Here is a 16,562-nt window from a genome sequence, read left to right on the forward strand (position 1 = left end):
TGTGCCATGTTATGCACGTCTGATAAGCAGGAATGTGATATCTGGTTGGGCAGCTCCTTGAGATGTACATGTTGTAGAGTGTACACACATGTGCAGCAGCAGGTGGATCAAACTTCAGGGATCATCTAAGAAAAGTGTGCTCAGTGGATGCCATGTTGGGTACTAGGTACATGTAGGCCCTACTACTTGTGCAATTTGCCTGCTACAGGTAGCTGTAAAAGTCTAAAGTCGTGTTTTTTATGAGTGGTCGAAGATAATCCGGATGTTTGGAAATAAGTCATATAGGGCCTATGTAGAACACATGAATCATGCAGTAGGCCTACATTGTAATGTCTCATAGCAGTTTATTAGACTAGTAATTTTCACATTTTACATTCTCACTCTTTCTTCTCTTTTCTGTTTCTCTCTCTCTCTCTCTCTCTGTGTCTGTCTCTCCCTCTATCTCTCTGTCTAATGCTTTTTGTGGTTACTTTTGAAGTTTGACATAAATGCCAGCATTTTTTCTAGTTCTTTGTTTATTTTTTTTGACCTTGAGAGAAATGTACAATGTAGGCCTACTTGCATGCCACTTTCATGTTTGCATCAGAGCTGATATTTGTGCTTGTTTTTAAATTTGCAAATGGCACCTGACTCACGAAATTCGTTAAAATATTTAAAAAGCCTTGCAACACATTCGGTGTAGTAAATGGGCCTACAGGCTACACTGTAGCCTACAGTTTGGTATTCTTTGCATGCCCCCCCCCCCCCTTCTGTGTTCATCACATTATTATCTGGGAGTCTGATCTATTTTCATTTGGCTGTATTAAAAGAAACCTGTACTGACATTTTCTACTTGTCTGATAATTCTAATCTACATTTTTTGATGCCTACAACGGGAAAGAGAGGATTCTGAAACCCAGGATAAGCCTGTAATGATTTTTTGAAAAAAATGGAAACGAGCAAGCCAAGGAACGATCCACACAATTTGGCATACGTCACAGGTGCCAACCTCCGAATTTAGCAAAACGACCTAGAAAGGTTCTACACCATGTCAATTTACTGATGAAATCTCACACGAAGTACTGCAAAAACTGTTATTTAGCAAAATTGCAATATGGAGCTGAAATAAACATGTTAAACAATATTTATTAATTTTTAAAAGGAATCTCTTCAAAAGCTTTTTATTTAGACCAAATTTGTGGGGAATATTCCAGATATGCAAAATGAAATTGGCATCATTGTCCGAACGTGCTGCCCATAGAAAACTATGTGTAAAAAAAAGTAACGTTGCACTAACTATGCATTGATGATGAGCGATAATGGTTCGACATCACAGTTCAAACTATCTAACGAAGATGAGGACTGAGTGATTCTTAAAATCTAAATCAAAAAAAATAGTCAACAGCAATCACGGTTTACGCCTAGTTAGAAGAAAACGGCACTCACTACATATAGACTCTAGACTAGAACTAGGACTAGGACTAGTGAGCAGTCAAGGACCGAGAAGATTCTACTCTCGCCGCTCCGTCGACAGCTGTACGTGCACAGCGCTAATAATAGGCACAGCGTGAACGCCTCGTATGCAATTTGTATGCAATACATACCCCGAATGGCCCTGCTGCCAGAACTTGAAGAAAGTCCAGACGAAAGTCCAGACTCCAAGGTCTAGCGTTGCCGCTAGAGGCCCTTGTGCTGCAGGCCCTGTTGTTTCTGTGCTGAATTTTGCAGGTAAGGTATCTGCTTTATGGATTTTCAATGTTTTTGTGGTCGAGATAAATCTCATGGTGGTCGTATTAACACCAAGGACTAACTTAGATCTAGTTTTAGTAGGACCCATACCTCGGAAGAGTGGCCCGACCACGTAGATACAAACAGTGCCACCGCTTCGCGATCCAAACGCTGGTGTAGGCATAGAAGTACTAGAGTACTTCCGTATCCATGTAGATATCTCAAAATTCACCCAACCAAATTGCACCAAAATCACAAGAAGTATTTTATGACTCATGTCCACTTGCTCAAGCTAATTGGAACCAAATCGCAAGTTGAGAAGCGTAAGTGAAGTTGTCGACTTTCCTGTCGTCGCTAAAAACAATCTGCTCTGTACGACTAAACAAGAGTGATCGCGGCGTAGTAGCCCTACTTGCCTGCGCACGCACAGACTGAAGTTAGCCATCTAATATCATGAGACAAATCTTTCAAGTAATCGGGAGCAAGAAATCAATTTATAAATTATTTGAGCTAAGTTGAATGAAAAATAAAGTTCGTAAATCACGTAAATCGCTAAAATCATGACATTTTTAAATCTAGTTCCCGCGTAAATTCCCCGTTCGCACAGCACTAGTCGGCTAACTTCAGTTCTAGATTGTGCATATCGCGTTTACCAAGATCTCTCGCGAAGTGTGAGGTTTTTTTTAGTGACAACTTGAAATTCGGCGTCAATATTGATACTTCTCGATTACCGATTTCAATCAAATATAATACGGTATTTTGAAATATGCTTAGAAGTATATCCTGTAATTTTGGTGCGATTTGGTTCAGCGAAATTTGAGACAGCTGCATGGATAGGACAGTACACAAGTGCCGCCTCCTAGCTAAATTGGGCCTAAGCGTCGTCTGCTACTCGGCACGATTTAAACGCACGCGTATGCGAGGGCTTGTAATCAGTGAAACATTTGGCACCTGTGACATCACGACATCCGGGTTCATCAGCTCATTAGCATAATTCTCGCCAAAAAATTTCCATTTTCAACATGAAATTACGGACTAAATCGTTATGAAATTCTGATTCTGTTTGCACCGCTGGGTCTTTTAGAATTAAAAGAACAACATATAAAGAAATAAAAAACCGGTACAATGCCCTTTTAAATTAAAGCTGCACCCTTTTGAACTGACTTCTGCTTCCACTGGCAAAAAAATGCTGGCTCCTGTTTGTTGATGGTAGAAATCCATCTTGACTTTCTCCATTCATAGCAATCATGTAATGAAATGGGCGCACAAAGAACTGTAAATGACTCTCACCATTCTCCATTATGTGGGTCGCCCTTCTCAGAACGCAGGGAAGATATCTGCAGGTGCTTACTGAAGGGATAATTATGTGTGCACTACCTGTTACAAATTCTCCAATTTGGAGTTTGTAGTCTGACCTCTCCCCACCCTAAATCTCCCAAATCTGGTGTCGGGTTCCTGCCCAGGAATTTATTAAAACCTTGAAAATTGCCCTGGGGTCAAATCTCCGTCTCTCCTTTCATTGGCCCATCCCTCAAGGAGTTTTTTCCTGGTGTTGGTGTTGAAATCTGAAGGTGTTTAACCCTATGGTTACCACAAAAGAAGTTTATCATTCACTTTGGCATCAAGCTTGAGTGAAGCTGGTTATGCGGTTAAAGGGTGTGCACAGTTCTGGTTGAGGTGAGGATTTAGCTTTTAATGTTTTGCGAGATATTCAGAAACCACTCTTGAGATGGCAAACAGCATGCAATTCTAAGGGGTATCAAAAGTTTATTTGATGAAAATCGGTTTTGAAATGGCTGAGATACCCAAAAACAAGGTAAAACGAAGAGATCCTAATAAAAGGCTTGGCCTGTTGTCTTTTATTATTGTTGCTCTTTTTTTTTTATTACACATCTCAGTCTTTTGAAAACCAATTTTCATCAAATACAATGTAAACATTGAATCCTTCTTGAAATTACATGCTCTTTCATATTTCATAAGAGGTTTCTCATTATCGCACTGTAGGAATGTTATAGTAAACCTGAATCCTCCCCTCAACCAGTCCTGTACACTAGTCCCTTTAAAACCTGTATCCCCATCTCAATCAAAACTGCACTGTAGGCCTATACCATCCCTTTAAAGTGAGTATCAATAAAGTGAGTATCATCAAAGTTCACATCGATGTTGGTGAACCAGAATGCCAGCTGCAGTCACACAATTCCATCTTAGTGACTCAAATTGCACTAGAGTTGAAATTCATCTCAGAGTTGTACTCCAAAGTGGAGGATTATATCTGAAATATTAGATAAGAGAGTAATTGAAGCAAAATGTATGAATCAAAAGCAAAATTTGAATAGTGTACATGTAGGCCTACTTCTCTGCTCTTACAGGATTTGAAACTGGTCAACTTTTGAAATGCAATCAGATCACTTCCTCTCTTAATTTCAATGGGAGCAATGCAACGAGCCAGTTTTTTAGGCCTACATACAGTTACTGAGTGTAATGAGATTTTTGCACCCTGTTACAATTTTAATACACACCTGTGAGTGTACAATATAATGTAGGTACACTTGTACGTGTAGTGACAGTTTCAGAAACTATTGACTTTGCTGTTGTGTTTACTGTAAAACATATTCGCGGCATGAATTTTTCGCGAATTGGAGCCGATGGCCTTTTTTGCGGCATGAAATTTTTACGAACTGCCACTGGCATTCGATGCATTTAGTGTAGACAAGAACTTTCGCGTGCATTTTAAAGGACAAGTTCACCTTCATTAACATAAGGTTTGAGAGAAAGTAGCAATATTAGTAGAACACATCATTGAAAGTTTGAGGAAAATCAGACAATCCGTTCAAAAGTTATGAATTTTTGAAGTTTTTGTGCAGTAACCGCTGGATGAGAAGACTACTGCAGTGTACGATGTCACATGCGTACAACAATATAAGGAAAATATAAAGAGAATTTTACAAAATTCCATCTTTTGAAAAAAGTACACATTCCCCTGAGTCGTTGCCGACAAATGTTATGGGTAATATTATTCCCCCTGCCTTTAGAAAGAGGCAAGTCAAGTGCTCTTTTATTATGCGAAAAAAGTGAAAATATGTTGAATTTTCTTATACATTTTCTTTATACCGTTGTACGCAAATGACTCACAAGCTGTGGTAGTCTCCTCATCCAGCGGTTCCAACACAAAAATTTTAAAAATTCATAACTTTTGCATCAATTGTCCAATTTTCCTCAAACTTTCACTGATGTGTTCTACTAATATTGTTGCATTCTCTCAATCCTTATGTTTATGAAGGTGAACTTGTCCTTTAATTTCGCGAATCTTGGCGCTCGCGTAATTCACGAAATTAAAATGCACGCGAAAATTCCTCGTTTTACAGTACTGTGAGGACATGAATAATTTTTTGTGTAATGCATGCATACTGTTGATGATGTTAACTGGCATGCCATGTTCATTCACGTTTTGCATCCTATACATGTGTACATGTCCTGCAGTAAATTGCCAGCAGAGCTTTGCCACTACACCAGTGAACACCAGCGTGGTGGCAGGCCAGGACGTCACCCTCCAGTGTGCCGTGGACAGCCTCCAGGGCACCATCCTCTGGTCCAAAGATGACACTATGCTGGGGTCCAACAGGCAGCTACCGGGGTACGACAGGTACTCGGTCACAGGTAAAGGCAGCAGTTGTGTGTGTGTGTGTGTGTGTGTGTGTGTGTGTGTATGTGTATGTGTGTGTATGGAATTTGGTGTTTGGTGTTTGGTGTTTTATATACTGTAAACACACAAATTTTCGCAGTGCATTGATGTTCGCGCATTTCGTGCTACTTTTTTGCGATAGGGATTTCTAAAACCAGCAAAAATATCTTTACTATTTTCTCTGCACATTTTGAATGGGTTGACAATCATGCAGCTCAATTCAAGAACTTGAGAATATGTTTTTGAGGCGCTCAGCACGAAAAAATGATCAGGCAAAGATATGGACGTTTATGTAGTAGGTGTGTGTGTTGGTACACGATATCTTGTTTGTATCTGTCTTTGCTCTTTAATCTTTGTCTCTCTTTATGTTACATTTCTATGTATTATAACATGTTTTTGTTTTGTTTTGTTTTTTTTTGTTTATTTTGCTTATAAAAGGGAAACTCACCCCAAATATCTACACTGGATGTGGATGTAGTGAATGCCGATATACGAAGTACACCTGTATACAAGGTCTACACGTCAATGAAACTGGACAAAAATTGGACAGTCATATTTTCATTTTTGTAGTGCATAACAAAGGAGCACTTGACTCTACACCTTTTCAGAATGCAGGGCAGTGATATTGCCCATAAAACATTTGTCAGGAACAGGAATTTGTGCTTTTCATGGTTCCGTGACATTTGCTCCTGAGGCATTTGTCCCATGAACTATCTGCACGCTATTGAACCTACACATAAATTCTACTCACTAACATAACAGTGCACTATTAAACCCTAATCCTAATTGTCTCATCAAACTAAGCCTGAAACCCTATCACAACCCTACTCCTATTAAGTCCTAGGAGAAAATACGACCGAAGCAATTGTCATAGTAGTGAATGTCATGTCACCGCTTTTCATAGACAGTGAGAAGTTCCCGACTTCTGTTATTTTCTCTGTATATCATTGCCATACTGTATTACACATCATGAAATGTTTTAGTCTTTGTATCTAGTGATGGTTGCACCAAACCTGAAAAAAGAAGAAGAATTTTAGAAGAAGAACAAAAAACCCCAACAACAACAACGATGACGGTGCACATCTTCACATAATTTTATGTAGTAGTTTGACAGCGTCTAAAAAAACCCCCAAGCATCTACTAGGACCTACAATCTGCAGAATGTAGGGTTCCCTCACCCAACCATTTTTTTTTTTTTTAAAGGAAACCAAAACCCAAAGAGAAATGTGAATTGAGTGAAAGCAGCAACATTTGTAGAACACATCAGTGAAGTTTTGAGGAAAATTGGGCAATCGATGCAAAAGTTATGAATTTTTATACCCCCGCCAAACGAAGTTTGAAGGGGGTATATAGGAATCAGCGGACGGTCGGTCGGGCGGTCGGGCGGTCGGGCGGTCGGTCGGGCGGTCGGTCCGTTGCAAATCTTGCGTCGCAAACTACTTCCTCAGTTTTCAACCGATTCCCATAAAACTTGGCACAGATGTGTGCCTTGGTTTGTAGATGTGCAAGACATATTTTTTGACAGTACCCAAAAGTACGTTGCCATGGTAACGGCATATTATGGGCAAAAATGGTTACAAATCTTGCGTCGCGAACTCCTCCCACAGTTTTTGATCAATTTTTATGAAATTAGGTACAGATGTTCATCTGAATATGTTAATGTGCAAGACACATATTTCCGCAGTGGCAAAAAGTGCGTTGCCATGGTAACGGCATGTTATTGGTAAAATATAGGGCAAAATGCTTCATGGCAAAACTGCTTCATCAGTGTTCTTCCAATTCTCATGGAATTCATATTGAATGTTTGTCTTAGGATATAGGTCAGCATGACACATTTCTTGACAGTGACAAAAAGTATGTTGCCATGGTATACAGCTCACATATTATGAGCCAAAATGATGGAAAATTTTGTGTTGCAAACTACTTCCTCAGTTTTTGCCCAATTTCCATGAAACTTGGTACAGATGTGTGCCTTTGGTTGTAGATGTGCAAGACGCATTTTTTGACAGTACCCGAAAGTACGTTGCCATGGTAACGGCATATTAATGGCAGAAGATCAAGGAAAGATCTTGCGGATTTAACTACTTCCTCAGTTTTTTGACCAAAGCTTATGAAATGTGGCACACACCTTGATCTTGATGGGAAGATGTGGAAGACATATTTTTCGGACGTGTCGGAAGCTGCGTTGCCATGGTAACGGCATATAAATGGCAGAAGATCAAGGAAAGATCTTGCGGATTGAACTACTTCCTCTGTATTCGACTGAAGCTCATGAAATGTGGCACACACATTGGTCTTGGTGGGAAGATGTGCAAGACATATTTTTTGGACATGTCGGAAGCTGCGTTGCCATGGTAACGGCATATTAATGGTGGAAGATCAAGGAAAGATCTTGTGGATTGAACTACTTCCTCAGTTTTTGACAAAAGCTTATGAAATGTGGCACACACAATAGTCTTGGTGAGAAGATGTGCAAGACATATTTTTCGGACGTGTCGGAAGCTGCGTTGCCATGGTAACGGCATTTAAATGGCAGAAGATCAAGGAAAGATCATTCCTTGGGTAAGACTGTCGTTATGGGGCGGGGGTATTAATCACCTTAAGTGATATTTCTAGTTAAAGTTTTGATATTGGAACCGCTGGATGAGGAGATTACTAGAAGTTTTGATGTCATGTGTGGATAAAGAAAATATAAAGGAATTCCACAAAAAAAAAATCATTTTTTATGAAAATTACATATTCCACCAACTTGAGACTGACATATAAGTACCGTAAGGGTTGTAATTGTTCCCTCTGCTTTCTGAAAGTGGTTAGTCAAGCGCTCTTTCATTATGCTAGAAAATGACGTGAAAGCATGTTGAATTTTCTTTATATTTTCTTTATAATTGTTGTCCACACATGATGCCATAAACTCAAGTACAGAAGTCTCCTCATCCAGCGGTTCCAACACCAAAACTTAAAAAATTTATAACTTTTGCATCGATTGTCCACTTTTCCTCAAACATTCACTGATGTGTTCTACTAATGTTACTGCTTTCACTCAATCCACATTTCTCTTTGGGTTTTGGTTTCCTTTAAATTGTTATTTCTTGGGTAGGGGAATCAGAATGCATGCAATGTCCTTGATGACATATGTGTAGTGCAGGGGGGTGTTTACCACTTCTCCATGCTTGTCTAGTGTTGAATAGAGGGTTAACTGCTCTGCCCTTCCAGCGAAGGAAAAAAAATGAACCCTGAGTGAACTTGTGACATATGACCTCCCCCATCCTTGATGCCCAAGTCTGATGGTATGTCAAGGTAGCGCGTCTCTCCCACTAAGGTTTGCACACTTGCCCAGTTCTTGCTGTTTTTGTTTTTGTTGTTGTTGTTGTTGTGTTTTCTACTCTGTTAAAAAAAGAGAAAAGAGGAAAGTGGGAGGGAGCGAGAGTTCTAGAGAGATTGATGGACAGAAAGGAAGATCATAGATTTATGGGTTAAAGGTCTTGTTTACCTTTGGGAGCAGTGATTTAAAAAATGTTCAAGATATCACATTTGATGCATATGTGTAGGCCTGTTGTATCACAAGACATCCTACCATATAAGATGTTTGCAATGAAATCTAAAATACAAGGAGATATCAGTATTTTCCTCAATAAACCATAACTATAGACGGTTTGATCGGGAAACATTTGTATTATAACTATCGTTCACATTTTGTGTTTTCAACAATACTTAATATTGATTATTTGGATTTAAATTTTTACAGTGGTTGTTTCTGTCCCTAACTCACATTAGAACTATAAAAAGCACTAATGTTGGGTTTTTGTTTCATCTGCAAATCGTAAATTTACATTTGAGTAGACATTGTTTCTTGAACAAGGCACAATTTCGCAGAAAAAAGTTTGTAAGGCAAAAAATTTATCTTCTTTTTTTTCTTCCTATTTATCTGTCTATTGTTTGTAATGTTACTAATATTTCTTTTTGTTTTTGTTTTGTTTTTGTCTTTGTTTTTGTTTTTGTTTTTTGTTTTTTTGTTTTTTGTTTGTTTGTTTGTTTGTTTGTTTGTTTTGTTACGACCAAAATCACTCTGAGAATGATCGCACAAAAGAAACAATCAACTGATGTTCAGGCGGTTTATTAACAGTAATATTGTGGGTACAGACTGGTAATCGGCGTCATATCAGTACAACAATGATCAATAGAAACAATTACAAATCGGTAATGGAATCACTTACATGCATCCAAACTATCACAAAGTTGCTACAGTTCCCTGATAGTGTCCAGATACGATGTTCGATGCACAAATGAATGATCCGCGATGCACCGATGAATGATTCCTGCGACGTAAATCCAGAGGCACAGGTTACAATAGTCCGCGTTATAGATCCGGGGTAAAATCCACGAAATATGTCCACGGCGAAACGTGCAGAATCCAACGACCACGTCCAGTCGATGCGTTGAATGATGATTCACTTTATATTGTCCAGCGAGGAATCCAGCCCGTCACAGCTTTGCCGTAGCAATGTCCGTTGACATTAAAATATGGAGTCCAATGAAGGCACATTAATTCTCTGCAGGCAAAATGTCTCCCAGGCCAAGTATCTCCACAAACATAACAGGTCAGCAGGTAACACAGGACTGACTATAACAAGTCGCTTCAGAGCCAGAAGTGACGTAACTCTCAGAGCAGAGGTGTTGGGTACTCTGCCTACAGCAGAATTCCTCTGGCTTATATACTATCCATTCACCCCCTTCTAGCACATTCTATAACTCTCTCCAACCTACTAGCCAGTCCAAGTTCCAGGAAGCCTGGATGACTCACTGCCTAACTATGTACAAAACATCATTACCAAAAATAACTACCAATCACATTGGGCTACAGGGACAGTGCCTCACTCAGCCAAACATGTAAGCACTTCCCAGAACTTTCTGGAATGGGTGAAATCATTCTAGATTGAGTGAGCTATAATGTATTTCCTGTTACATATGCATGTACTGTATAGCTACATTGTATACCACCTAGAAAATTCTCCACTGATCTGGTCAGCCTGTATGTACTATATCTATACCATGTAGAATGTTCTCCATGAATCTGGTCAACCTGTGTACATACACATTAAAACAGCCATGCATACAGTACATCATACATATGTACATAACTACTAGTGTGTACATTTGTGACAGTTTTTTGCTGTTATAAAGTATACACAGGCCAGAATAACATTACATTGAGCAGCACTCGGTACATGTCTGGTATTATGCCACACATTCTTACATCCTGAGCTGTAACATGAAACTCGGCCAGTCAGTTGAGAAGGGAAAGCAATCCCATGTAAAGCCCCACAGCTCAGTTCTTATTGGCCAGTAGGGAAATTAACTGGTTCCTTGGAGAGATTTTTCTTATTTGCTGGCATTCCATGAATATAACAATTGTATGCTCTTGTTCGTGGAGAGGAACAGCATAAAGGAAAACCTCTTTAAAGGGATGGTATACAGTGTAATTGTGGTTGAGATAGGGATGCAGGTGTTAACCTTTCGTGAGATAATTAGAAACCACAAATTGTCAGGGGGAGAGCATACAATTCTAAGAGGAATTAAAAGTTTTGATATTTGATGAAAGTCAGTTTTGAAATGGGTGAGGTATCAAAAAATAGAGCAAGACAAAGTGGTCCTGATAAAAGGTTGGAGAATGGGACCCACCTTTTTTTTTTTCTTGGAATATTTTGTCGGTTTATATTAAAAAATGTGATATAAATGTAAATGATTTGGAAAAGACTGTAGGGCTCTCTTTATCTTTTCAGAGAAGTAACTCTTGTAGTTTCTGTACCAGATTAGAATCTGAACCACATTCTTTATACACTAGGTCTATCAAACCTTGATTTACTTTCTTTCTGAATAAAATTTTGATTGAACAAGCTATGTATATCATGAATCTCATGAAGCACAAAGAGTACCAGTAAATAAATTTCTGTGCATTCTGTTTCAAACATATGGCCCTAAATTTACAGCCATGCAGTATCTGATCCGATTGTCTGTAAATATTCTGTTCTGTCCCGAACTGCAGGTAACGAAAACCGAGAGGGCAATCTCCACGTGGAGCGGGCGGAGCTTGCCGATGACGCGGAGTACCGGTGTCACGTGACAGCCACGGATGCCACGCACCAGAGTCTGCGATCGGACTCTGCTGCCATTATCGTTCAAAGTGAGTTACACTAAAAATATTCACCAAAAAGATAAGCGCATTCTCTCATGCAATACTGTACGAGCTGAAATTTTCGCGTACAGATATTTTTTGCGAATTGCTACTTGGAGGACATTTGCGCATGTTGTTAATTTCGCGTTTGCGAAGGTCTAACTGAACGTAACTATTTGCGTGTTGTTATTTTCGCGTGTTGTTATTTTCGCCGTTCAAAGGCGATTCGCGAAATTCGCGAAAATTAAACCATTGCGAAAATTTCAGCTCGTACAGTATTTAGATTTAATGATTTTCCAGATATTCGATGTTCTCTTTTCATTGAGAGGTTTTCCCTTTAAAGACCATGCAATAGTTGCCCACATTGTAGACAAAAGACCCTCCTTGTACATGTACAGTGTAATGCAGAGTTTTTTTTAGATATTTATAGTAATGATTTCAGTGAGGAATAACCAACAGTATAATGTAAATTTTTATGAGGAAGAGGCAAACATTGTGATGAAATGTTAAAGCCCAAACAAAGTTCTGGTAGGCCTGCAAAAGTTGTCAAATTTCGCTCCCAAATGTGAACGTATGCTTCGGAAATGTGCAGGATAACGATGTTATTACAAGATATTCGATGGGTAACGACGAAAATGCGAAATATTAACCAAAAAGGTTCAGTCTCAGAACTTACCCGAACGGGGTCAGGCTAAACTCGGACTCGGGGATAACTCGGCTTCGCTTTGACGGCGGGATGAGTTGTAATGGTTGTCCCTCTGATTGTACAGTGTTGTCCTATGGGAGCGGCCTGTATAAACTAGCGCTTCGTGTTCTGGCTACTCGCAGTAATGGTCCGAGTTGCTACAACGCGCGCATCAAAAACCTCTTTTGCGCGCAAGCAAAATTAGTGTGCGCCTATCAAGCACCTCTAAAACAATCAAAGGCCCTTGATAAACAACAACAAAAACTCCAAAGACCGCGTCTCAGCAACTGAGGACCGCGCGCTGTCATTTTTGTTTCAAGCGTTTTGTACAGGACTACGTTAGCACGCACTTTCCTGTCCATTCAGTTAGGCCTCATTTGGTACTTTGCAGTGGCCAGTAGAATGTGGCGATCACTTACTGCGTGTGAATTGTCTGAAGTAAGGTCGAATTTTTCCCGAGACCGAGTTAGTCTGGAACCTTCTGGAATAAAAGTCGGTTTTCCTACTATTATTATTTTTCTCAAAATACTCCAAATCGACTCATCATTCCGGCAAACCGCGTCAGCCAGGTAAGTTTCTTAGTGGACTCTTTCGATATATTGCAAGTAAAAATGAAATGGTGCTAGACGGGTTCTCCAGCACTTACCGAAACTTAGTTTTCACTTTAAAGGAATGGTTTAGTATTTGTTGAGCTGGACTTTACAATTTCATTTTTTATGAGGTACAATGTAATGAGAAACTGCTCTATGAAATATGAAAAAGTATAGAATTCTAAAAGGAAATCAAAATTTCTTTGATGAAAAACAGTTTTGAAAGGGTTGAGAAAACCAACAACAAAGTGGTCCTAAAGTTTGGGCCCAACTTTTATTAGGACCATTTTGTTTTTGAATACCACAGCCATTTCAAAAGCAAATTTTTATCAAATAAACCACTTACAGAATATGTATGAAAGAGTGTACAATTTTAAGAGGAATTCAAAGTTTCTTTGATGAAAATTGATTTCAAAATGACTGAGATGTCCAAAAACAAAGTGGTCCTAGTAAAAGGTGGGACCCACCTTTCTTAGGACCACTTTGTTTTGGGGTATCTCAGTTTCAGTACCTAAGTTTTCTAGGACGTCTTTTGTCAGACCCTGAGCAGCAATATGCACCGTCTCAGATTATGTGTGTTTTTTCCCCTCCCTCTGTCAGTTCCTCCTGATGCGCCTGTGATTGACCAGTACGCGGAGGGTGCGGTCATCCAAGTCCGGCCCCCTGCGACGTTGGTCTTGCCATGTCGGGCCAATAATGGCAAGCCAGCGGCCACCATTACCTGGCTGAAGGAAGGGGAGCCATTGCTGTATGTCTCACCGGCAGTCTCCACATCACCAGCTGGGGACGCCTCAGGTAAGCTCTGTCCGATTAATTACTGTATATATCAATTCAGACGATTTCTCTCTATATTTTTTCTCCCTCTCCCTTTCTTCATTCCTTCCTTCATTTATTTATTCATATATCCTTCCATTCATCTGTCTATTAATCCATTGATTCATTTATCCATCTATTTATTCATTCATTCATCAATCTTTCCATTGATGCATCTATCCATCCGTCCATCCATCCATCCCTTCATCCATCCATCCAACCAACCAAACATCCATGGGATCTGTTTTTACATCCCTTCATCCATTTATCAATTCATCCATCCATCCTTTAATACGTCCATCCTTTAATACATCCATCCATTCATCCTGATATCCATCCATCATCTATCCATTTATTTATTCATTTATTATCCGTCCATCTATCCATCTATCCTTACATGCATCCTTACATCTGTCCTTACATCCATCCATCCATCCTTATATACATCCATTCTTAAAGGACAAGTCCACCTTCATATTAATGTGGTTTGAGTGAATGCAACAATGTTAGTAGGACACATCACTGAAAGTTTTGGGAAAATCGGATTATCTGTTCAAAAGTTATGATTTTTTAACCCTTTGAGGATGGGTCCCGACTATGCTCGGGCAGGGGTCTGTGGGAAACATGAGTTGTAGCAAAATCAGTCCGTCCTCAATGGGTTAAAATATCTGCACAGTCACTGCTGGATGAGAAGACTACCAAGTGTATGATGTCACATGCATAAAACGATATAATGATAAGGAAAATAAAAAGAGAATTTCACAAAACTTTACTTTTTGAATAAAGTCCACATTTTTTCGACCTGTTACTGACGAATGTTAAGGGTAATATTATTCCCCCTGCCTTCTGAAAGAGAGAAGTCAAGTATTCTTTTGTTATACGAGAAAAGTGAAAATATGTTTAATTTTCTTTATTCTTTCTTTATATAGTTGTACACATGTGACATCACAAGCTATAGTAGTCTTCTCATCCAGCCGTGACTGAGCAGAAACTTCAAAAATTCATAACTTTTGAACGGATTTTCCAATTTTCCTCAAACTCTCACTGATGTGTTCTACTATTGTTGCTGCATTCACTCAACCCATATGTCTATGAAGGTGAACTTGTCCTTTAATACATCCATCTATCCATCCATTCATCTTTACATCCATCCATCCATCCATCTATCCATCCGTACATACATCCATCCTCACACCCACCACACGTTCTCCCATGTGAACATATCTATCGCCTACAACTGTATCTGTCCATTCCTCTCAAAATATACACAAGTATGTACCAGTACACTAAATACCTCTTAACTATTAATCTACCAATTCATCACATCAAATTCTCTGTTATTGCAGGTGATTGGCAAATTGCCCTATAATGACATATATTCAAAGCACCGAATTAATCAGTGTTTAGTTGTATTCACGAAAAGTCGATGTAGTGGAAGGGCAATTTGTCAGTCAGCTGCAGTTCTTGATGCAAGAACTTCATTAATTTGAGTAAAAGTGCAGTATCTGTTGCATGCTGTATAAGGATTAGAACCAGCACTGGCTGTCGGATGGAAACCTTGTGGTCTAGTGGATAGGACACCTGTCCAGGATGAGGAGGTCACAGGTTAAGTTCTGCCTGAGTATATATCACCGCTGGGGTGATAAGACCTCGTATCTACAAAATGTCAAATGTTCAGGAGAGCCAAAAAACATGGCGGCCAAAGCACTGTGGAGAATGGGCTAGCCTTTCCTTTGACATGCCGTGGTGGCTTCATTTTTGGAGTAAGACAGTTGGGATTTGGACAGGACATCACTTAACCCATTATTTGACCATTAATCCAAAAAACTCATTTTCACCAAAATTGCAGATACACGGTCTTATCACCCCAGCGACGATATATATGTTCAGCATTTTTTATCTTGGCTACTTTTTAACACTGATTAATTCGGTGCTTATTCATAGGTCAATGTAGAGCAATTCGTTGCAATAAAAACAACTGAATGCAAACATTTCATTAATGTGAATGAGGTCTCTCTTCTCCCCGCTCCCAGGTAAAAAGGTCAATACGGTCAGCACCTTGACCCTTAACCCTGAGAAGGAGGACAACGGATTGTCCTTCTCCTGCCAGGTCACTCACCCCGCCCTGCCGTCAGCTCTCCTCACCAACGTCACTTTGAATGTCCTCTGTAAGTCTGATTACCTTCCTCTCAGATTCATTCATTCCAGCGTATGTGGCACAATGTGACTGGGTGATAGCATTTCCTGACTTTTTCTAGTCACCTGGGGCGAAAGTATTGTACATGGGGTAAGAATCTTTCATCCGATTTCTTGTTTTGGGAAGTAGGTGGAGACCACTTTACCGGGCCAGCACCCTGCTCTTTCATGCGATGAATGAATGAAGTTGATCAGATATAGCAGAATAAAATCTTTCCAACTATACCTCGCTTGTTACAGTTAACAAGGAATATTCTTGAAGTTATTACGCAAACACGGCTGCATCTCCACAAATATCCTAAAATTAAGCAGGAATAGTGTTATCTCATTTCGTGATCAAACTCCTCACATAAAAGGTTTGATGTTTTTCCATCCTTGTAGCATGTGACAGGGTTTGTTAGCAAGGACCATGATCATGATCATTATCCTCATGGTAGAAAAACAGAAAATGAAAACAACTGTACATCATGTTTTTGCCTCGTTGTTGTCTTCTCTTGAATTTGGAGCAGTTCCTCCCTTGCCACCTCTCATCACTGGCTACTCGGCAGGTACCATTGTCAGGAAGGGGGAAGTGCTGACGTTGAGGTGCACCTCCAGGGGTGGAAATCCCCTGGCTGAGGTGAGGAAGATTCTTTGAATGCAGCCGAAAGAGGTGTAGTAGGTACTAGAGTGCTAACTTGCAATGTGCCCTGAGGTCCGTTTCATGAAGTCATCACA

General features: G+C 39.7%; 1 protein-coding gene across 1 annotated transcript in view; it reads left to right on the top strand.

The window, feature by feature from the left end:
* Window positions 1-5,187: 5,187 nt before the first annotated feature.
* Window positions 5,188-16,562, top strand: part of LOC139736398 (nephrin-like) — a gene marked incomplete at its 5' end in the record, with an annotated part of 31,788 nt that continues 20,413 nt past the window's right edge. The window contains 5 exons of the mRNA XM_071647150.1: window positions 5,188-5,364; window positions 11,433-11,570; window positions 13,437-13,631; window positions 15,683-15,817; window positions 16,355-16,464. Of these exons, the coding sequence (XP_071503251.1) occupies window positions 5,188-5,364; window positions 11,433-11,570; window positions 13,437-13,631; window positions 15,683-15,817; window positions 16,355-16,464 (755 nt within the window). The remainder of the gene's footprint in view (window positions 5,365-11,432; window positions 11,571-13,436; window positions 13,632-15,682; window positions 15,818-16,354; window positions 16,465-16,562) is intronic.

This window comes from Diadema antillarum, unplaced genomic scaffold (genome assembly GCF_040938485.1).
Source record: "Diadema antillarum isolate AM-2024a unplaced genomic scaffold, OU_Dant_1.0 seq00000643_RagTag, whole genome shotgun sequence".
NCBI lineage: Eukaryota > Metazoa > Echinodermata > Echinoidea > Diadematoida > Diadematidae > Diadema > Diadema antillarum.